Below are 24,174 nucleotides of genomic sequence, written 5' to 3' on the forward strand. Positions count from 1 at the left end.
GATGATGATGATGATGATGATGATGATGATATGATGATGATGATGATGATGATGATATGATGATGATGATGATGATGATGATGATGATGATGATGATGATGATATGATGATGATGATGATGATATGATGATGATGATGATGATGATGATGATGATGATGATGATGATGATGATGATGATGATGATGATGATGATGATGATGATGATGATGATGATGATGATGATGATGATGATGATGATGATGATGATGATGATGATGATGATGATGATGATGATGATGATGATGATGATGATGATGATGATGATGATGATGATGATGATGATGATGATGATGATGATGATGATGATGATGATGATGATGATGATGATGATGATGATGATGATGATGATGATGATGATGATGATGATGATGATGATGATGATGATGATGATGATGATGATGATATGATGATGATGATGATGATGATGATGATGATGATGATGATGATGATGATGAGATGATGATGATGATGATATGTGATGATGATGATGATGATGATGATGATGATGATGATGATGATGATGATGATGATGATATGATGATGATGATGATGATGATGATGATGATGATGATATGATGATGATATGATGATGATGATGATGATGATATGATAATAATGATGATGATGATATGATGATTATGATGATGATGATGATGATGATGATGATGATATGATGATGATGATGATGGTATGATGATGATGATGATAATTACTTAAATACTGATCACAAACCATACCACATTTGTGTTTAATAATTGATTACTGTAGAATAAAGCCAAACCGTCTTGAATATATTCAATAAAACATGGTAAAGAACCAATGGAAACCGGCTGAGAAAACAACAAAATTGAAAGGAGATTGGTTATAATCTTTCTCGGAAAAGTTATATATACATATACATGTAAATAGGATAAACATTTCCACAATACATAAAGTTTATGAGTTGGACGATGACAACATCTCGGTTGGATAATACATCAAAATATCTTTCATAACAGGTGGTGTTAGTGTCGTGAGTAACTGGAAAAATGACAAGGATTTCATTTTAACAATATCTGTGTGTGCTTTATCTGGCAAAGTTGAATGGGATTTAATGAGAACATATACTCGTATGTTACTACTTAACAGGACTAGAGTTTAATTAATTCTTGTATAATATGAGGATTAACATATGAAATCTTAATGAAATTTAAATCATTTTACAGAGCAGTAAGATGAACAGGTTAAACACTTAGATTTGACAATTCGACCACATTCCAATTCATCACCATACCGACATAGAGGCTATCACTGATAAATCATTCAGCCTTTCGACAGCCTGGCGTATACACAGCTAAGAACAGAAGCATGACAATTTCTGTCTGATTGTAATAACGTATTATAAGAGATTTTAAAACGATGATCTGTGGTTTCGTCATTATTGAACAGGTGCATATGAACGCTAATATGTTAGTGAGTTGTGTCTGGCATGTGCTCGGGAACTGATGTCGAATCAAAATGTTTAGTTTAAATCAGGTATTACATAATCGCATGGATGTATGGTATTGACACGTGTTGGTGGCCCAAAAATAGATCGGAGCACGACGGGACTGCCATATCAGCCTAATTTATTGTTGGATTTTAAAAGTTTCAGTTTCACTACATTTATGATATAATGGTATATTTTGGACATTAAAAGAACAAATTAGTGATTTTTCTCGCAACTGATAACCTATGTTTAATTATCACTGTTAAGACCTAAACTTAACAGATGGGTAATATCGCTACTTCCAGGAAAAATATCATTCCCTTTATGTAGGAAGGGGAATAGAACGCTCACATTCTCTTAACCGTTACACGAAATAGATTAGAGTAACTAATGCACATAATGTCAATAATCATTTTGCGCGCATTTGGCGGTTCTGTGATAAAGGTACAGGTTTTTACTAAACAGTGAATGTTTCATTTTATACAAATAGGTCAGTTTGGTATACTGAGTTATCCCAACCTTAGCGAAATTCATTTTGAATACTATATATTGTATTTTGTATTGTTGCATCAGAGTAATGACATAATCATCAATGATATGTTCATCTTTAGCTAATTATGACAAAAAATCATTAATTATATAAAAAAGTATAAACAATACAATTGATAAAAATCAACCAATCTACTTTCTAAATGTAGCTGATCTAAAATGTTATTTATTCTTGGCAATCATTGTCAACAAGATTATTTCAAATGTGTTAGTAGTAAAGTTGCAAATTTCATCTACGATTTCTTTTAAATTTTAGTTTAAACAATATTTATTCAAATATATACATACATATACACCAATACATACAGACAGCTAGGATGGGAAAACAAGCTTAGAGCTTATACTAATTCCTCTCCTGAAATAAAAGCACGGCGTTTTGACATGGACATATACACAATAACAGAACAACCAGTGAGACAATACATTTATACTTAAGTAGAGATATTTCTCTCTCTCTCTCTATATATATATTTTTTTGGTAGTACATTAAGTGTTTAATATAGAAATATACTGTCAATAGACAATTAATTTTATAGTTACTTTTCAATTAAGTGATAAATCTATATGATTTACGTATACGTCTACTGCAGACATTTAAAATAATAATTTTGTGATAGTAAATGTAAAGTTAAAATTATGAATTAATTATGTAGTTTGACAAGTTATATTGATTGAAACCCCAGTGAAAAAAAGAAGAAAAATAACAAGGTATGAATTACTAAAATCTTTTACTGTAAAAGATGAACTTCTGTACCGAAACAAAAATTTCCTCGTTCATTTTATTTTCAAATGAAGGATCACCCCATAAAAGGATATTTAAATCGTCAACGATATTATATTTTGTGAATATACCAGAGAGATATTGGTGCCTAATGTCAGCATATTTGATGCAATTGAACAAAAAATGAAAGGAATCTTCTATTATAAAACCACATGCACAACGAGGCGAATCTATAAGATTTTTACTGTAAAGATGTTGGTTTAATATACTGCATTCTAGACGCAACCGAGCATGAAGTATTTGGTCTGATCTATTTCCTGTGTTAAAATAGCTAATCGGTGTTCTTGTGATTTCAGTTTCAAAGTAGTTTTTGAGAACCTTAATAGAGGAATTTTCTCTTATATCTAATGGAAGTTCATTCCATGCACGAGTCGATGAAGGTAAAAAAGATTCATAATATAAATTTGTCCTTGTGCGAATTGTTTGATGCATATCTGATCGTCTAGTGTTGTATGTATGAATTGCGGTTGGTCTAGGGGGTAATATGGAGGAAAGATATGTTGGCGATGTGTTATGAACCATTTTGTGATATTGTAAAAGTTTATGTTTTCTACGACGTTCGAATAGCTTTTCCCATTGTGTGTCTTTATAAAGTAACTCTATTTTCGAAAGTTTGGTTCCCCCTGTTATAATTCGGGCCGCTTCTGTTTGAACATTTTCTAACCTATCAATTAAGTATTTTGGTATATTGTCCCAGATTACATCCGCATATTCTAAGATGGGTCTAATGAATGACATGTAAATGTGTTGTAAAGTGTCTCTATCAAGTGTAAATTTTAATTTTCTCAGTATGTTTAATCTTTTAGAGGCTGATTCTATAATATGGTCTATATGTATATTCCAAGAAAGATTTGAAGAGAACCAAACTCCAAGATGCTTATGATTGGTAACTTCAGAAACAACATTGTTATTTAAGTAAATGTCTCCGTGATCGGGTCCTAATAATTTCCGTGATATTATTAAACTTTCTGTTTTGTTTGGGTTAAAGGTCACCAACCACGTATCAGCCCATTTTTGAATGGTTTCAAGATCATTATTCAACATTGATCTGGCTACATTTGGATTATTAACAATAACATACAGAGACGTGTCATCTGCAAACAGTTTAACGTTACATCGTAAATTTACAACTATGTCATTGATATAAATAAGAAAAAGTAGAGGACCGAGTATTGACCCTTGTGGTACACCCGCATTTATGTTTTTGAAGTTTGAAAATTTACCGCCAACAACTACTCTTTGCTTCCTATTTATTAAATAACTTTCAAACCATTTAATAATGTTACCTGATAAGCCCGCTAGTTTCAATTTATATATCAACCCATCATGCCAAACACGGTCAAACGCCTTGCTTATGTCACAAAATACTATTCTAATTTCTTTCCCTAAGTCTAAAGCTTTCCCAATATCATTTGTAATATAAAGTAGCTGATTAATTGCAGAATCACCGGATGTAAAACCCGACTGGTGTTCAGTGAAGAAATTTTTATCTTTAAGAAAATTGTAAATATATTTAAACACACAACGTTCCATTAATTTACCAACAATACTTATAAGAGAAATGGGTCTATAGTTTGCTAGATTAGATCTATCGCCTTTTTTAAACACTGGAGTTACATTTGCAGTTTTCCAACTATCTGGATAAATACCTGAATTTAAGGAATTATTAAAAATACAACATAGTGGTTTACATAATTGCTCTTTGCCTTCTTTCAAAAGCTTTGCATGAATTAAGTCGGGACCAATTGCTTTAGACACGTCAAGAACACTAATGGCGTCATTAACATCCTGGGGAGTTATAGTGAATATATCTAAATAAGGTGGATGGAATACATTGTGTGTAGGTAATGTAGCATGTGAAGTGTTTAATGAAGACTGTTCTGCGAAATAGGTGTTTAGTGCGTCTGCTTTACTTTTATCATCATTAATTACTGTATTGTTACATATTAAAGGGGGTATAGAAACAGATTTTTTGGAGAAGCGAGTAAACGTGTTTGCTAATTTCCACCATTGTCGAGTGCATGGTTTGGTAAGTTTAAGTGTATTTGACAGTTTAGTTTTGTAATCTGCCTTGGCTCTTCTTATCGCATCAACACATGAATTACGTAACTTTTTGAACTTGTTCCAATGGATTTGACTTTGAGTGTGTTTAGCTTTCCTATGCATACGTTTCTTAGCTCTTATCAGAGCTCTGATATTATTATGCATCCAAGGGGAATCTCGAGGACGAACAGTAATAATTTTGTTGGGAACTGAACATGCAGCACAAGTTAAAATTGATTCGGTTAAAAAGTTAACAGCATCTTGTGGAGGGCAATTATTTATATTTACCTGCCAATCGATTTCACCAAGTTTGTTATTGAACAGCTGATAGTCGCCTTGGTTGTATAGCCATACTTTTCTTTTAAATGTACAATTGTAGGTGTTTTTAGGAATATCAATATATACATATATAGGGCAGTGGTATCTATCTAAAGCTGGTAGAAACGATTCTCCAACTGATACCTTTTTAATCATATTCATATTATTAGCTATGAACAAATCGAATAAAGAAGAAGTTCTTTCAGTGAAGTTTGTTGGATCATTTACTAATTGAGTTAGGGAATAACGATGTAGAATATCTTTTAAATTTTGCAGTGTTAAAGCTCAATGTGCATTACAACTCAACAAAAAGATTACAAGGAAAACAGTAATATATTGATTTTTAAATGAAATATGTTTAAACTTAAACGAATCACAATAACAGTAAGGTTACAATTAACCCAATAAGGGGCCTTGAATTCATTACCATGGCGATCAAGTATTTCAAAAGTATCACTATCTTATTCAGCTTACCTCATACTCCACATGTAACAATTTTCACTTATATCTAAAAACACTAAATTTCAACCAATCAGGGGGCATCCATTTTGTTTCCATTTTGTTTTCAAGACAACTAATATTTTTTAAGTGATACCATATTATTCAACATACCTCGTAACCCCTTTATGCCAATTTTCACTTATTTCTGACGTTATTAAAATTCCAGCCAATCAAAGGTCTCCTTTTTGTCACCATGGCAACCAATATTTTCAATTTTTTTACTATTACATTAAGCATGTAAAGGTATTACTATACACTAATTTTCACTTAAATCGGACGTTGGAATCTTAAACTCAAAATGTATAGCTAGGTATACTAACAAGGAAGTGTTCCGTTAAAATGTACATGTATATGCACTCACTATATTCAAGTCACCCAAAAACTGTTTTCCCGGAAGAATTGGCTCATATATAAAGTATACGATCTATTCAAATGATTTATGAATAAAAAAAATGTAGAATGATTAGCAAAGGATGATCTATTTTGGCATGTTTGAACAGTTCCTTCTAATAAACGTAAAGAATTCGGACCCTTGGACCTTTTTTAAAATTACAAAAAGAAAATGAAGAATTATTTTAGAAGGACAACTAGTAGCACTTCCGATATGTGTAATTTTTAACATTAGTTTGAACATCACCCTTCAGCAACATTTATACCAACAAATGGGAAAGTATATGTTCAGTCAATTCAAAAATCAGATGGAAAACATTTTAATATATACTTTATACAATAATACTTTTAAGTTTCTAAGTAATATCTTTGGGTCTTTCACTTGCTAGCTATCCATTTATTTCATAACGTTCATATTACAGACATTTTCGTACCAAGTTATTTAATATTTTTGTGCTCTTTACTATGGCTAATGATTTACTACAGTATGTACAAAATATCAAAATGATTTTTGGCATAGACGTCGTAGTACCGAATAGTACTCTCAAACATAATGGGCAAATTTGGAGTAGGTGTATACATGGTGGTAGAGTATTTTCCTGTGAACTCTTTCCATTTGTTCTCTCAAGTATGAAGTCAGTTTTCGATCCAATTTTCAAGTTTACTTCAATGTGACATTCTATCCTTCCTATTTGATTGTTAATTGTTTGAGGTCAAGATTTAGGTTACAACCTCAACTCGATACCCTCTCATTTTTTTCTCTCGTCCTCCTTTCTCATCACGGGCTTGGGCCGGCTACGTCGAAGTTCCACCATACCAAACTGCCAAATTCTTATTATTATACAAACAAAAATGTTGCTCTTTATTGGTAGAGTTCATTTGTATATATCATCTAACGTTTACCCAACGTTTTTAGAAGGGAGGTAACTCGTTCATAAAGTATAACACTCAACTTATATAGGGTTCTATTGTTCACATTGTAAAACAATTTTAAAAGTACTCTAAAGTTGTCATCCTGACAGTTTTGTTTTGAAAAGTAGTTTATATTGAACCAATTTCATACTATAAGCGTTTTTTGCAGTATACTCAACATCGTATTAGCTAGCATTATATATATAATACTAGACTCACTACAAACAATTCAGGCGTATTGCAATCCTCAATCACACATCTAAAGGGACTAACCGCGAAGCAAAATATGACGTAAATGTATTGTTCTACAATCCTTATGAAACATATGACAAGAAAAAGTGACAAATTCCACAAAATTGTTAAGTATTTTAATCAATATCATTGAAATTCCAAATCGTTGATCAATACGATTAAGCAGGTACAACATGTGCGCTGTACCCTTGCCCGAGTCAAAGTCACGCACGATAAACAAAAGCAATACATAACCACTGAGGAGTTGATGAAATTATTTTTAGACAAAAACATGCATCTAATAATGTTAACACAACTGAAGAGCGTTTTGTGAAGTTCTAGATAAAAATTCTTTACAACACAGGCAAAGGTCAGAGTTCGGCATACAAGGCTATGTGAAATGGCGATTGAACAGTTCACATACATTTGACTACGGCTTTCTGACATATCACAGTTAAACCAACTAATGTAATTTCCATTAGAACTGGTGTTTATCCGAAATATGTGCAAGTTTCAGTGTGCTCTTAGATCGATTTGTCTCTTTAATGTTCATGGTCAAACTGATTATCGTATGGATTGGAGAGATATGGCTATAGATTAACAGTAGTTAGTGGGAAAAACTTAATTTGTCATCTTCAATAATTTTATCATCTCGCATGAAACTCATACACATTAGGATATACAACTGCAGTAATACCACTGATTATATCAATAAGATTTTCATTCAATTAATAATAAAATATATCTATTTTATCTTCTTTCTATTTTTCTGTCCTTTTCGTTTGAAGACGAAAAACTTTTTTTTTTCGAATATTTCACAACGGATTATTTGGGCTTATTTTCTAACAGCGACAATAAAATGTCTATGTATACCACTACAGCACCACACTAATAAGTAAAGGATAATTTAGTATACATGAATCTATCAAATTATATCGTGTATTCGTATCCAAATGTGCATCATTATAAAAAACTATATACTAGCGGGTAGGGAGCATATAGCTTATAGATATTTTGTACTGGGCTTTTTTGTTTTTGTAAATAGGTTACTAAGTGATGGCTCTAAGATACATTACTCTATGTGTTATTTATAGATTTAAAATAAAAACCTTTGTAAGCCTTAATCAGTCACCGTACATGTACATGTATTTGTCAATACACAATCAATGTACAATATAAGACACACGGCGCTAGCCATGCCTTCTGGATTCGGGGGAACAAGCCTCATATACACATAGTACCTGTTACACCAGAAAATGAGAAAGGACCGGTGAAGTATATCTAATCCCATCCTATTATCACAAACATCCAATCCAAGTTAGAATGGAGTAAATATTAAGAAATTCTCATACATGTATATCCAAAATTGCCAGTGAGTTATTTTCTGTTTCTAATATCATGCATGTTTGGCTTGAATCTAATGCAAACAATCTGTTTCATATATTGGACACACATATAAATTGTGTCTAAGTGAATCTTGAAATAGTTACAAATTATTGGTAACTTTGGCGAAGTTGGAGTTATTTTGTTCATATTTCAGAATTAACAATATCCTTTGGTTGTGTGATCGGTTTCCTGTTTTTTAGTTTACATATAAATTGTAAGAAAGTTTCTAATAAAAGAATATATTCATAGGAATAAATGTTATCAGAATTGTTCTTTCCGTGTTTTTTAATCAGTAAGCATGGATAATATTACATATATTTGATAGTTATCATTCAGTAATCAATATTTGATATCGGAAGGGAAGTAACTCTGGTGTTTCTGTTGTCAAAGAATTTCACAACAGGAAGATATTTTTCATAATAGAATGAAAATAACGGTTTTTGTTAAATAATTCAAAGGGGATATAGCTCAGCGGTAGAGCAATTGATTGCAAGTCAACTGGTCCCTGGTTCGAATCCGGGTATCCCTTATTTTAAGGTTTTTTTTTAAAATTAATTGCGATACTTAAAATCTCCGGGTTTTATTATATACTTTACTAGTATATTACACAAACCACCGATTTATCGATTACAGGTAATACAATTTGAGGTAGAAATAAAGTATTTATATTTTTTTCAAATAAAAAAAATAAACAAAAATAAGAGGTATTACAACATGCTATATAAATATATAAATGTCTGCCTATTTTGTAAACATCCCTGTTGTTTTGATAATTTCAATATTGATAAAAATAAACCTTTATCTGGAAAGCATAAACTTGATTTTTTCTCGATGTACACTTTTTAATTTTATCACAATTTATTCTATTTTTTGTAACTCGTTCTTTGAAATATAACCGGAACTTTTTATCGAAGGTGTTATTTCAACACGACACAATACCTTGTTTGAGTTACTTCCCCTACCTTCAGTACTTTGTACTTTCACTTTGCTGGAATACCTGTGTGTGACTGAGCTGCTAAGGTAAGTTTTAATTACTTGCGTCCGTCAAGATATAGAAATATATATGCCTTATTCTAGTAGCATATCAGATATGGATTAGGCGTGTATAGGAACCACACTTTACTACTCTCAATATTGACGTGTATCTTAGTGATAATGACTAAGCCTCTGGTAAATCTGACGAAATGCTGTGACACCTGGATGTTTTAACCATTTTCATCCTCTTTTATTTGTCCTAACATTGTTATATATTTGATTTTATTAAATAACATTTACTCTAGTTGGTACTACCACTAAAATACCCTTGAATCTTAAATTCGCTAAGTACAGTGTAACTATACCAAATATTTGAATGCTATATCAGTACAAGGGAAATAACTCGTAGAATAAAAACGTACAGTGTATCCGAAAACGTTACCTCTACATTTTGTTATAGTGGTGATTGTGGCCAATATGGCTGGAGCTCTGGGAGCTGCCTTCATACCATATTATGGGCAACTTATAGAAATATTGGAGACCAATCCAGAAATGAAAAAGAGTGCTAAAGGTAAGTACAAAGCCACTAGCTTTTGGTAAATTGAGTATATTTTTGACATATACGTTTTGCATGGGAATATTTATCCATATAGTTATATCAAAAACTTATTGTAACTATGTTCTGTTTTGTCTTGTGGCTGCAGGTGGGGTGTTACAATTGTATTTGATGCCCCATCCTCGCCATCCAATGGGTTACTATCACTGTCGTGATATCGTGGATATGATGCCGCTTCGCAAGCTATGGCATGATTGTAAACAGCGACTAAATTTGGAAACTTATATTTTTTCTTCTTCCTAAATACATATGTAACTTTCCTCTTCCTTACGTAGTAACGTCTCCATTGACACCGCTTATTTGATTGCGCGTTTGCACTTGTGAGTCAGGCCCTGACTGAAAATAAACACCATAAAATTACTCTTTAAAATCGGTAGTCTGCTAGTAACCGCTGGAAAGGAGACGCTATATTGTTTGGTTAGATTATTTAAAGTCCTCACAATAGCCCAGAACGACTGGTTTGCTAGTTGTCAGTATAATGGGACCAGATGGGGTGTTGTTCGCTGAGAAGAAAAATATTCCACTATTATCAGAGACACAACACGAATGTACTGCAGCCCCCTCAGACAGTTACTTACATAACGCATTTCATAAAGAGGGACCGTCCTTAAACGTTGTCTGGCCTATCACTTTCGCTCTTTTTGTCATAGTGAAAACTGTTTAAGTGTTAAACACATTTTTCTCCGTCTGTCCGAGGTTTAAACTTTCTAATTTAACCACTTTTTATAAAGTGGCAGCACTGGAATTATTTTTTAAAGTAAAAAATCTTTTCAACGTACATTGTATACATATGAAAAATAGGCTCGAAGCTTAAGGATTCCTTATCATTCCGAACTCTTCTTAACATCGTTGCGACAATTTCGAAGTAACACGAGAATTGTGAAACCGAGACAATATATATATGTCAACAGTTTTTCGTAAACAAAACCTGTGGTCGACATCAGCAGACTTGATCTACAAAGAAAATAATGCTCGCACGTTACCATATTTGATACACACAATATTGAATATTAGATGTTTCAAATACTCGCTCTGTGAACATATACTAGCACGATTTGCTCATATTAGCCAGAAAGAAAACGCAAACAAACACTATGTAGGCTTACGCTAGTTACCTGGATCACCAGGTGCATGGCGTCAGTCACGTGATACGTTTTGGAATTCCAACAAAACCCTAAGGTACTGAACATGGCGGTGATTAAAGGCGCTTTTTTCAAAACCGGGAATATATGATCCCTAGATTTCGGCTTTCTCATAGGCCGACATATACTTTAGGGAAGCTAAATCATCAGGTTACATGTCCATGTTCAAATATCAAATGTTTCAGCGACAAATCGTTACAGTGAAATTACTAATTAGCATGAATTATAACTTTACAAAATGTATCTGTTATTAGGACATTAAAACCCTATCACATAGTACACATTCCAACCAGACCTAAACGTGAGAAGTGTACTGCATACAACTTTTTCAATATCAACTTTTGATATATAGTTTTTTGTTTCCATCTTTTTCTAATTCATTAGGGATTTTCAAGCAGGTGGCCTGGGGAGCCGGAGGGACGGCGGTCGGGGGAGTGTTGTTGGGACCAGCGGGAGCACTTGTAGGAGGAGTAGCCGGTAAGTTTTATTGTCAATCAGAGGAAATTGTTTTCTAACCAACCAGCTCATGTGTTTCAAGAATGCTATTATCATATTCTATTTGTTACAGGATCACTGATTGGCTATTTGAAGTCAGATGACTACCAGGCTATGATTGTTGTAATGAAGAACCTCAGTGACAGTGAAAAAGAACAGATTGTGAAAAAAGTCCAAGAACTTGTAGGAAGTGTCGGAATTGAAGAGCTTGTTCGGTTCGTAGGCTCCCAGGTACAGAGGGACGCTCTATTACACCTTCTCCGGGGATGTCTCAGTGACCTTAAAGGGGGCTAATAGAAAAAATAGGTTAGGGTCTACTATGTGTAAATATTGGAAATTGAACAATGAATAGATACAGATTTACTCAAATATATTGTTTCTAGTCAATAGAAACACTACCAAATCAGTGATGCTGACTTTGTGATGTTGGTGATAATGATAGTGAAAATGATTTATGATTATATATAATGACATATATATATGTCATTTTTTATGTCACACCACATTGTACATTATATTATATTAGGCAAAACAAAATTTAAAGAACCTAATAATATAGGCAGGTTTAGCGGACTACATATCTGTCTGATTGACTTATCGTATTTATTTATGATACATGTTGTCTCTTATCACTGATAGCTGAACCAATAAAGATATATTTGCTTTTTTATTTTATCTGTGTTGATTTATTCGAAGTAGTACACAACTTCGTCTATACAATACTTCACCTCATCATTACATGTATTTTCAATGTCAAGGTCCCTGACAACCTTCCAATCATTTGTTTTATATACATTATAACTATTCGCGAATCATTTGAATTAAAATTCGAACTGTCTGTGGAATTAAAAGCGTACTTGGAAATCTGTTCAATAAATTTATCTCGCCGACATATAGTATTTTACAATATATAATTGAAATGAAATACGTATTGGCAGTGGTTGACCTATTTAACAGCTAAGACAGCATGTTCTCTGTATAATGTTATTGTATTAACTATACTTGTTTAGACCATATTGCAACTTTGTTGTGTTAAAAACCAATCAAATGATCACACTTTTTACTCTACCAGCCTCCATTCAATTCCATTTCATGTTTAGTATGACTTGTATATAGCATGGTCTATATGAAGCTGTAATGCGCTGAAAGTAGGTGACACGGAAACTTCAGTTTGAAATGAAAGTAATCATGATAGTAGTCCGATATTCTGAACATTTTTAATGCGGAACATTTCACGAAGTACAACTAATATTTCATTTTGATATCAATGTTAAAGGGACAATTCACTGAGGCTAATTCTGTTAACTAACCACGGAGCACAATATGGCATAAATGTATTGTTCTGCATTCCTTATAAAACATATAACAAGAAATATTGACAAATATCACGATATTGATAAGTATTTTGATTGATATCGTTGAAATTCCAAATCGTTGATCAACACGATTAAGCAGGTACACCATGTACGCTGTACCCATACCCGAGCCAAAGTCACGCATGATATACAAATGCAATACGTAACCACTGATGAGTGGATGAAATTATTTTTAGACAAGAACATACATCTAATAATGAAACACAATACTGTAAGAGCAATTTTGGGTAGTTTTAGACAAACAAAATATTTATTACACTGTCAAGGGCCAGGGTTCGGCATACAAGACATCGTCCATTATGTGCAATGACGGACAGTAAGCGAGTTTGGACATTTCACATACATTTCACCACAGTGGGTTTTTCTGGCATATCACAGTAAAACCAACAAATCGAATTTCTATTAGGACTGGTTTGTTTCCGATATATGTGCAAATTTTAATGTCCTTTTGGACTGAATTGTCCCTTTAACTATTTTTATATACATATCGTGATGCTGCTGATACACATATATTGACAAAAGACTGCGATATTAAAAAGATACCTAACAACCTCTTTGATATTATAATAGAACACGGAAGTTTGTGGTAACAGGTCAAAGATCAAAACTCCAAAACTTAAAATAGAATTTGGATTGGCAAAACGATGATTTGTTTTTGAGATTTTTACCGGTATAGGTTGGCCTGCGTTGGTGATCAGTAAATCAGAAATTGTAGAACACAGCTACATACCGGTATGTCTATACCAAGTTTGGTAATTGAAATTCATGTTATGTTACATATATGCCTAATATATATAAGGCAAAGAAAAATAAAAATTAAAAAAAAAATAAAAAGCCTAATAATATAGGCAGGTTTAGCGGACTAGTTCGGTATATATGTTGAAAGAAAGAGGCTAATTTATTGGGTATGATGAAGCAGTCGCCATCTTCGATGAGATTTTGGTTACTTAGCGACAGTATCCAAGGGGCGGATCATGCCGATAAATATATGTATATCAGGTAAACCTGAAGACCGGGTGATGATTATAGACCTGTCAATGTGACAAAACATAGGTTGTGGTACAGGTAAGTTAGCTATAATAATATATCATCTTAGCTTTGTAGCTTATGTATTTTTACGTAATTATATCAGTATTATATCGTTATTTATATTCTAATGTTTAACAATAAAGCTCAGAAAAAATCAGTAAATATATGATATATTATCAACGTATGAACATTTATTTTGCTGTGCATTTTCCTTCCTGGTTTACTCCCTACCGATAACCTATATCTAAATTACTAAATTCATTGTCTATTTATTGTATGACCACTATCAATACTACAGACTGAAATATCCACCCATGGAATATAACATAGCAGAACTGAAGGCAGTTCAGTAGAACACAAATGACCAATCCATGCCTGCAGGGACTTCTTTTGAAGATTTGCAGAGAGTGACGCCCAACTTCAAAGCCATACAGTCGACCGCCATTCTAATCTTTTAATGTACATCAAAGGACAAAACTACCAGCTCACCCTTTGTTGTACATAGAACCTTCAGTTTTGCTATGATATATTCAAGGGGCGGATATAACGACAGTGATAGTAACCCCTGGAGTATCAAGGATGCAGCCTGACCTGACTGATCTTTTGTTTGATTTAGACACGGACATCCAATACATTGAGAGGTATTTAACACTGAAAGCGGAAAATGGCTGAATATTTTGGAGGCCTTGTAGCCATTTTGGAGAATAGCCAACAGCTGAAAAGAAGTGCCGAAGGTATTGTTGTAAATTCATTTTCCCTATGTCCTGTATATGCAATTAAAGTATAACCCGTACCATTCATAGTGTATGATTAAAACCGTTTTTGTTAAATTATTTTATTTCAAAATCATCAGGTGTATTCAAGCAGATGGCATGGGGCGCAGGAGGTACATTGATAGGAGCGATCTTACTGGGACCACTTGGTGCACTTATAGGGAGTGTGAGTGGTACGTAGTCTTATACTGTGCACACCCTTGATATTTCAGGGTTAATATCACTGTTCTTATATCCACCCCTATATATTATGTCATTGTGAAATTGTATGCATTTCAAGAGAGAAAACAACCAGCCAAGCACAGGCTTTGTATGGCTGTACACAGCATTCCTTTGAAGATTACAGCTTCAAAGCCATACAGTGTATGTAGCGTTACTCGATATATTAAAGAACTCAACTTTCTGTATCATTTGTTGTCGCACCCACAGCCTTCAGTTTTGCCGTGGCATAGTTCAGGAGTGGATATCATGACAGTGATAGTAACTTCTGGAATATCGTTGATAAACTTTTTAGGACTTGTAAAGGAATGCCACTGTTCTTATCATCATGGTTAGCGGATGTAATTTCATAATTGAAATAAATATCTACTGTACACAAAACAAGTAAAATGAAGTATATAGGGAGGTTCTTTACCCCTTTGTTACAGGGTCCCTGATTGGTTACTGGAAGTCGGATGACTACCAGGCATTGATTGGAGTGCTGAAGAAACTCGATAGCAGTAAACAAGAAAAGATTGCCAAATCAGTTAAAAAACTAGTGGGCAGTCCCGATGTTGAGAAACTACGTCGTTTCATCACTGAAGATGCACAAAGGAAGGATTTGTTAAAACTCCTTGTCAATGAACTGAGGTGATGTTCTAAGTGTCCATACGCCATCCATTGCTGCTGAGTGACTGACTTCTTTATGGGTGATACAATGTATTTTATATGATGTAAGGTGTGCATGGATATGTCAACCATGATGTCAATTTGCTGGTGATCTAAAAACTACCTAGCGTACATGTTGACTCACAGAGTCTTCGATCAACATGTGTAATGTTACTAAATCAGAGAACCAAACTATTATGTTCAACGTTATACACTAAAACTACGTGATAGCACATTGATAAATGTACAATGTACATGTAACAGTCTGAAATAAATTCTACTAACAATATTGGATTCATAAATTTGTGTAGAATCAATGTTAAATGTTTGCGGAGAAAATATCACGAAATCGCAATTGTGTACTGTGCATTTGGGCGGAATTGGAGTAAACAATGATCAAAACGTAAAATCATGGGTACGGAAAAAGATTTCTCTCTACATGATCTACTTTGTCCTTTATTTAAGCATTTACTGGTATTTTGTCCATATCTAACAATGCTCGTAGAAGTACATGTACAATGACTTTCATGGGCAGGTTATTTCTTTGAAGCTCTCCGTTAGTTCCCTTGTCCTTTGTATTATAGTATTTAGAGCACACCGATCCCCATCCTCGATACTCTGGGGGTCCCATCACTTACATGTATAATCTCTACATTCCTGGGCTATCTCATAGTAAAACTGAAGGCATCCCAGAGGAAAAATTCTGAAGACAACAGAGAGAGTGACATCCGAATTTAAAGCCACATAGTCACCACAGTGTACTGTTATACGGCTCTTTTGATGTACATCAAAGGGCTTAAGTACCTGTCTTCAGTTTTACTATGAGATAGTCCGGGGGTGTAGAGATCGCAGGTAATGGGAACCACTGGATTATCGAGAATGACCGATCCCCCAAAAATGATTTTATAAGTTCCTGTGGTAGAGATATACTTTATAGTAATCTAATATCGTACATATGTAACACACACAAGGATTTTATCAGAGGATATTTTTGTTGCATGATTGTTTAATCGATGATAATTGATATTGAACAGATATTATCAGTGATATTCACATAACTCACGTATCATTTAATGATATACTGCGTAATATTAATTTACAGCTGACTGATTTATCTTATCGAATCCAAGTACATGTATGTAACATTGTTTTTTACTCAACATTTTTTTCAGGATAACACGAAATGCTTCACAAATTATGTAAATATCTCACAACCAAATTTTCATACATATTACATGGTTTAGGATTAAGTAGACCGTGTATTCTACTAAGAGTACAAATGTGACAAATGGCGAAAAATTAGCACCGCACAAGATGGATACATATTTTACTCGTGGTTGTAGGCTAAATAGAAAATGTTATGTTGTGTTTTTTTATTCTTTCTTTCCTTTTTAGGTTGAATATAAAATATCTGAATATGTTTATTTTCTTACGTTACATGCTTGATACTGACATTTGATCTATTTTGCGCCAAATTTGCGATTTTGATCAGATTCATTGTCCTGTCTTATGTTTTTAAAAGTTGTTTTTGAAATCCGGTGTAATGAGTAAGTCTATGGCGTAAACATGATCCCATGGTATCTACAACATCAATGTTGTTTGTTTGTTTGTACAGTCATGGTCATGTAAGGACGGTCTTCCATGCATGCGATGTGTAGCGTGTATGAAGTATATGCAGTGCGTGTTTTGGGAGACTGCGGTATATTCGTGTTATGTCTTCTTGTATAGTGGAACTCTTGCTCTTTTCATGTTGTAACATCATTGCGCAGATTTCTAGTGCACTTTTACAGTGTGCTGTTCTAAATTACTTCCGAAACTCCATCCATTTGAAAGTGTGGTGTACGAGCCACACTTGGGTCATGGTAGTAGTGCTAATAAGAATTATTTAGGGACCTAATTGACCTAATATAGATACGCGTAACTGCCGGATTTTATCACATGAAGAAGTATGAAAGCAATAAGTTGTAAACCATACAGAAATAAACATTAAATAGAGGTCCAGTACGGTAACAATTCAGACACTTTCAATGCAAAATCAAATAAGTTGATGTGGTTGCAGGGGCTACACAGAGAGCCTCCCCAATGTCGTAGATATCGATGAAATAAGTAAAAGATCAGTAACGAGGTTTATGGCATTCTTTATTACAAAATAAGTTTAAAGTTAGTTACATACATGTTAAATACATTACAGTTTATAGCAGAAGTATCCATAATATTTGATTCATAAGTTTTATTGACAAGGAAACATATTTTAGACTGTCTCGGGTTATATTGCAGCATAGTTATGCATTGTAAAATGTTTTTGTTATGACTTAAAATTGAAAGGAAATCAACATTTTTTTAAACAGCAACATCACAACGCATTGTTATATTGTATCAAATGTTGAATTAACCCGAACGTCATAGAAAACAAAGAGATGTTCAGAAGTTCCGGAATGTTTTAAGTTCATAAAGGTGATTTATAAGATATTTGTTTTTATTTCAACCACAGACAAACTCAATCAACATAGCATTTTAAAGATAGGTTTTCAATGTTATTAAAATAATTACAGGTATATAATAGCGTGTGTAATGAGGGCTTTTACGTCCCGACTACACGTAGAAGTATTTTATCCATAAAGTGCATACTGTATCCTACATGTATATTTAACGGGGTAGCTGTGGTTAAGTGATGGGCATTTCATGATGTAAACAAACAAATATTTGTGTCCAGTGTGTATTCATCAAACATATACAGCAACATTGATATGGCTTTTGTTTTGTTTGACAATATACGTCAACAATAAATGACAGGTATACATATGCTTATCTATGGCACGGAACAAACACTACAGCTCCTGGCTTCACTCTGCAAAAGCGAACTCCACAATAAACTTACATCGCACCAGACAAAATGGATAAAATACTTTGGACTCTGAACACCTGAATATCATCAACAATAGCACAATACGTTCTGTACACCTTGTAGCTGCCAAACGGACTGATTACATTCTCGTGGACGAGGCTGACTTCTCGTGCACGCATGCGCTATGGTTCGTGTTTAACGTGTAGGATTTCTTTAGGCCCCGTAATCTCGTCAACTCCATCTGCCTATACATGGAATTTCGTCCCCATGTATTATTGGAGAATCTGTCATCTGAAACAGAGATAACATCATTAGAGTTGGCTACAACACGCCGGAAATATTGTACGTACTGTCAAACCTGTTATAAAGGGTATCTGTCTATAATGGACACGCATCAACCCCAATTTGTTGCTATATCCTATATAATAAATGCCCTTTATATGAAGTACACCTGTCTATAAAGGACATTTTAGTGTACTTTATAAAGGTGTTTGACTGTAATTGAATGTCAACTTTTCGCCATCTAAACACATCATCGGCTCATAAAACAATCTTAGACTTAAGTTTAGACTTAGCCAATCAGAAATGACGTGACTTTTTGTAACGTCATCTATGATTGGCTAAGTCTAAACTTAAGGCAGTTTTGGATTGTTTCATGATCCTGAGGTCAGCAGTTCTACATGTACAAATGTACCACAACTCTCATTGATCATTGAGGTGGTCTAAAAACAACTCGATGATGTAAATTAAGCGAATGTATTTACGTTTTACGCAAATGTCAACACACTAGTTCTACAAAAATATTGGAGAATCAGTTATTAAAGTTGAACTTTGACGTAATATCTGGAGCTACGTTTTACAAATCATTTAAATACTGTTTAGATTTTTTATAAAAATTTTCGTTCACTTTGAATGAAAACATTGCTTAACTATTTGAAATGATAAAGAAGTAATAATAAAATAAAAAAAAAAATAAAAAATAAACATAAATATCTCCTTTAGGGTAATTCATGGAACGATTAATTTTTCGTTTTGATGATTTCAGTAATATCATATGCATCCTATATATACGAGCGGTTATTATTGCTGTCGTTATAGCCACCCAGGAACAGTCATCGTAAAACTGAAAGAAGTTAAGTGGTTTTTTTCTAATGAATAAATGAAAAAAGTGTAAGTTTTCTCCAATATCATACAAATTTCGGCATACCATTGATTTATTTGTTTTAAAGATACAAGACTTTAATGGAAATAATATATGAGGTAGTTTTCATTTTCAAGAAATAATCAAACAAATGTTGGGTTGTACAATCACACATGCAGTGAACTAAAGGATAATGAAAACAAGCAAATACACATTGAAGAAGAAGAAGATGAAAGATGAAGCGAAACACAGGTATAATTGGTTTCTACAGAAATAACAATTAGGTCATGCATCAGGTCTAACCCTATTGTTATGGCCGGTGAATGGTCATACCTCGGTCTCAAAAGTCCTTTAACATACGGTACAAATGTAAGTCGGCCAATATCCGGTGTGTTATAATACATTTTCCACATGTTTTAAAAGCAAAACAATAAAGAAGTATTTCAAATCATAATGATTACTTTTCTACACCTTTATATATGTATGACACACTGGAAATTCCCTTCACAGTTGTGATTATCGTGATATTCGTTAAGGTAAAAAAACCTCATACGGAATCTTTTAAACGTCCGAGTTTAGTATAATGGAGCGGATTTGATGTCAATTGTTCGGCGCAGACATGTGATTTCATTTTCAAATCAAGACCCTAATTTGTCTACAAGATTTCCAAATATGTCTTCTAAATATCCCCCTGGTATACGCTAATACTTGCTTTTAGGATCAATGCCTTTTGACCTTGGCACAGAGCTAAGAGAGTAATACCACGGATGAACAATACATTTGTTCCTATTGTTGCTAGACAAGTAATGCGTCTTTGGTAATGATGGCAGCGATATTATTCAGAGGAGACTTGAAGGACTGAGATAACAAGGTAGGCGGATAGACAAGGTCGGGTATTTATGATTTGGCCATTTCCAGGGAAACTCTGCATAGTAGAAAATTAACAAACGATATTTATATTTCTACAATATTACTATTTACAAATGTATCGTCTTCCCATATATAGTTTAGGCTTGTTATCCACAGTACAGTGGTATTTATGTTGTGTAAAATATGTTTCGTAATAACCAATAGTTTTAGCCCCGATTATTGAAAATGTTACGAGACAGAAGCTGTATCAATCGATACATATCTCCAAAATTAAAATAAATATAATTTTTAGATAAAGTTGATATCAATCAAATAGTTTCAGTAATAGACCAAAATTATCGGTTTAATAAACGGATCATTGTCATTGCAGTACGTAACCATAACTCCATCTGTATTAAAAGTACCATTCAAACACTACGTGGGCAGAGGGGTGATATAGGAATGTGTACGGGATGACAATATGACTAACAACAATTGCAAAACAAATAAGTAACATTACGGTAAAGTACGTGTCCGGAAATTAGACAGATAGCTCAAAACCTGATCCGACATAAATATTGAATAACGTATGAGGGATGAAAGGACGTCGAATCTCGTCGAATATAAATGTATGACAGAGAATAGTCAGTCGAATCGTTAGGTCGACAGAGAATGACAGCACAATAAAAGGGCATACACTCTGTTTATGGCTTGGCAGAAAGACAAAGAAATATGTATTTCATTGCAAGATACTGTCGAGTCAAAGACGAAAAAGATCTACCAGTCCAGTAAAAGTAGTGAGAGTACATATGTCTACTAACAGAGTGTAAAGGGACTACAGACTTCGTCCGCGCCGAATTAGTGTATCTAAAAGGTAGCTCAAGACGTGATTAGGAATATCGTCTAAGTCTGAGATATGTAAGAGCGTCTACTACCATGGGCCACGGCATGACAAAGAGATTGAAACCTGGGTCCGAGGCGGGATAGGAAGGCTAACAACACAAGAATTACCTCTGATAGAAATATTTCCATGCAAGTCACCTGTAGAAGCATTCCATTTTATCACACTCCCTTGGAACGTAAGTCCATCTTTGCATAGTAAAGCAGTTATTTGTTCGTGAGCATTTACCTATAAATGAATGTTTCGTCTCAGACGACCGAAAAGAGCCTGTTGTGAAAGATTTCCGAAATCTTGACGCCCTTTTCCGGAAGTTTCTCATGAAAGGTGCTGTAGATATTGTGTACAAGACTGGGTTGATAGCAGAGTTTAACGGCAGGACAAATACAGCGATCCATGCGTATACCTAAAACAGAGGTTAGGATCAATGGAAATTGTATGAATCTGTACTTGTATAAAATCCTACATTTTGAATTACTTTGTCTAGCCAAAACAATTTACCTTTCTATTGTTTTGAAAAATTGCCTTTGGATATATGTTTATACAGGTTTTACTCCGCATTCTTACGTACAATACAGGTGCTTACAAAGGTTTCCTTTAGAAATTTCTTGCCAGTTTGGGTCCTTCAAATGCGCGCATTAAAATGCGTAGGATGTGACGTTTTGATTTTAGTCTTAATACAATGTACAATGTATTTGGTTGTATGTGTCCGTTAGAGTACGCCTTGAATGTTATACATTTTCCAAAATATTTTTATTATTATGCTGAACAATCCATTAATCAAATGAAAAACCTAATCAAATTTTAATAGCATTTTCTAAAACCTTCATCAACTGGCCGGTACTCACCTGAGGTGGAACTCGTGCGTCTGCTAAGGATGCGAATCCCAGAAGTATGATAGGTACCCAACAGCAGAAATCTGACATCACTATCAAAGTCATCCTCTTTGCCATGGAATGGTCGGATTTTGCTTTGGACTTTCTAACAGCGGTAGTAGTTTTCTTAGCTACCATAAACATCCATAGATACGATATGAATATAACAAGGAAAGATATAAAATTTAAAACAAGAAAAACAAAAACGGAATATTCCCATCCTCTGGGTTTTTCTGGAGTGATATGTAGCGCCAGACACACGGCTGAGCGTCCGTAAAAGTTTGAAAAGTAATCCAAGCCCATTAAAGGCGCTGCGGACAACACAAGGACTAGCAACCATATACACGGCATCACAATCAAAGCTTCTCGTAGACCCAGACGTTTCATTTTAAGCGGAAACAGGATGCAGATTAGACGATCTAAAGTAATAACGGTTAGTGTGAAGACTGAAAGCTCACTGGAAAATGTAGAGATAAATCCGGCAAACATACACAGATCACTTTGTCGCCATGACTTGTCGTATATAGAGTATATCCCACGGTAATATGTATCTACTACAGCGATGATTAACAGGTATACGCCCATGAAGAAGTCTCCAAGAGCCAGGTTACTGATCAAAAAGGAATGAACCTGAAAACCAGGAAATAAAGGTTCATGGTATGTCCTAACAGAATGAACATATAACTTGATTAGTGATAAAAAAAAAATTACAATATTTTTTCATTTTATGTTCATGGTGTGCATTTATTGATCAACGTTAATTATGTCTTTAGTATATTTCAATAGAATAGTGTGCGCACTGTAAGGGAATTTCTCAATTCGTTTCCTGCGTTTGATTATGTAATCGATTATATCCATTGTTACCTTTCCTACTCTGAAGTCACGCACTCTCCAGAAAAACACTAAGCCGTTTCCGAGGAAAGCGATGGTCCCAAGAATCCAGATACTTATCCTAAGGAAGTAGTTAGACATGAGATCTTCACACGAGGAAAACTCATCTGGCTCGGGCAAACAGCTCTCCACAAATTTAGCCACGCAACAGAAATGGAACTCATCAAAATGCCTTAACAAAGAAAAAAAATCCAAGGTTTGGTTAACAACGTGCAGGAAAATGTCCATGTCGTGTTTAAAAAAAAGATTTTAATAAATTTACTTACCACTGTTTAGGTTGATTATTATAAAATCGTAAGATTTTGAACAGTTGCCAACATGATACAATGCACATAATATAATGTTTTCGTAATTTAATCAATTTTAGTTTCACATTTATATGTAACTACACCCGAATTTTAGATAATATTGGTTGCTATATCAGCTCATTAACACCTTTCCTTCCTACAATACTTACGATGTACGCAACCTAAGTAAGCCATGGAACACATTTTCTTCTATAATTTCCAAATGATTCTCCCGCATATCGCTAGAAACAGAAATACATCTATATGTACATCAAGGCAATTGATGAGCATATCGAGATCAAATGAAATATCACCTTGTATTTCGGCTTGATGAAGAATGTAACATATCCAAAACTTATAAAACACAGACAACTTACTGCCTATCGGATAACTAATGGGTTTAGACGAATTATATATTAATACCCGAACGTGAAAAGGCCACGAGTCTGATTATTAAAAATAAATGGGTTTTCTCTACAGTCTAAGACTCCTCGCG

General features: G+C 33.9%; 3 protein-coding genes and 1 non-coding gene across 4 annotated transcripts in view; 3 read left to right on the top strand and 1 right to left on the bottom strand.

The window, feature by feature from the left end:
* The first annotated feature begins 9,076 nt into the window (after window positions 1-9,076).
* Trnac-gca (transfer RNA cysteine (anticodon GCA)) lies at window positions 9,077-9,148 on the top strand. Its single transcript has one exon. It is a non-coding gene; the product is annotated as a tRNA-Cys (tRNA).
* Window positions 9,149-9,551: 403 nt separating this feature from the next.
* On the top strand, window positions 9,552-12,517 carry LOC138333393 (protein C19orf12 homolog). The gene is made up of 4 exons (XM_069281740.1): window positions 9,552-9,639; window positions 10,055-10,165; window positions 11,737-11,829; window positions 11,921-12,517. Exons 2-4 carry the CDS (start codon window positions 10,072-10,074, stop codon window positions 12,139-12,141), a joined length of 408 nt encoding a protein of 135 aa, XP_069137841.1. The 5' UTR covers window positions 9,552-9,639; window positions 10,055-10,071; the 3' UTR covers window positions 12,142-12,517.
* A 1,484-nt stretch (window positions 12,518-14,001) lies between these two features.
* Window positions 14,002-16,181, top strand: LOC138333395 (protein C19orf12 homolog). The gene is made up of 4 exons (XM_069281743.1): window positions 14,002-14,288; window positions 14,869-14,986; window positions 15,106-15,198; window positions 15,673-16,181. Exons 2-4 carry the CDS (start codon window positions 14,917-14,919, stop codon window positions 15,876-15,878), a joined length of 369 nt encoding a protein of 122 aa, XP_069137844.1. The 5' UTR covers window positions 14,002-14,288; window positions 14,869-14,916; the 3' UTR covers window positions 15,879-16,181.
* Window positions 16,182-17,752: 1,571 nt separating this feature from the next.
* LOC138333394 (G-protein coupled receptor GRL101-like) overlaps window positions 17,753-24,174 on the bottom strand; it is a 92,914-nt gene continuing 86,492 nt past the window's right edge. The window contains exons 21-25 of the mRNA XM_069281741.1: window positions 23,849-23,920; window positions 23,365-23,563; window positions 22,474-23,130; window positions 21,857-22,031; window positions 17,753-19,028 (exon numbers count right to left, since the gene is read on the bottom strand). Of these exons, the coding sequence (XP_069137842.1) occupies window positions 18,877-19,028; window positions 21,857-22,031; window positions 22,474-23,130; window positions 23,365-23,563; window positions 23,849-23,920 (1,255 nt within the window). The 3' untranslated portion in view covers window positions 17,753-18,876. The remainder of the gene's footprint in view (window positions 19,029-21,856; window positions 22,032-22,473; window positions 23,131-23,364; window positions 23,564-23,848; window positions 23,921-24,174) is intronic.

This window comes from Argopecten irradians, chromosome 10, assembly GCF_041381155.1.
Source record: "Argopecten irradians isolate NY chromosome 10, Ai_NY, whole genome shotgun sequence".
Taxonomy (NCBI): Eukaryota; Metazoa; Mollusca; class Bivalvia; order Pectinida; family Pectinidae; genus Argopecten; species Argopecten irradians.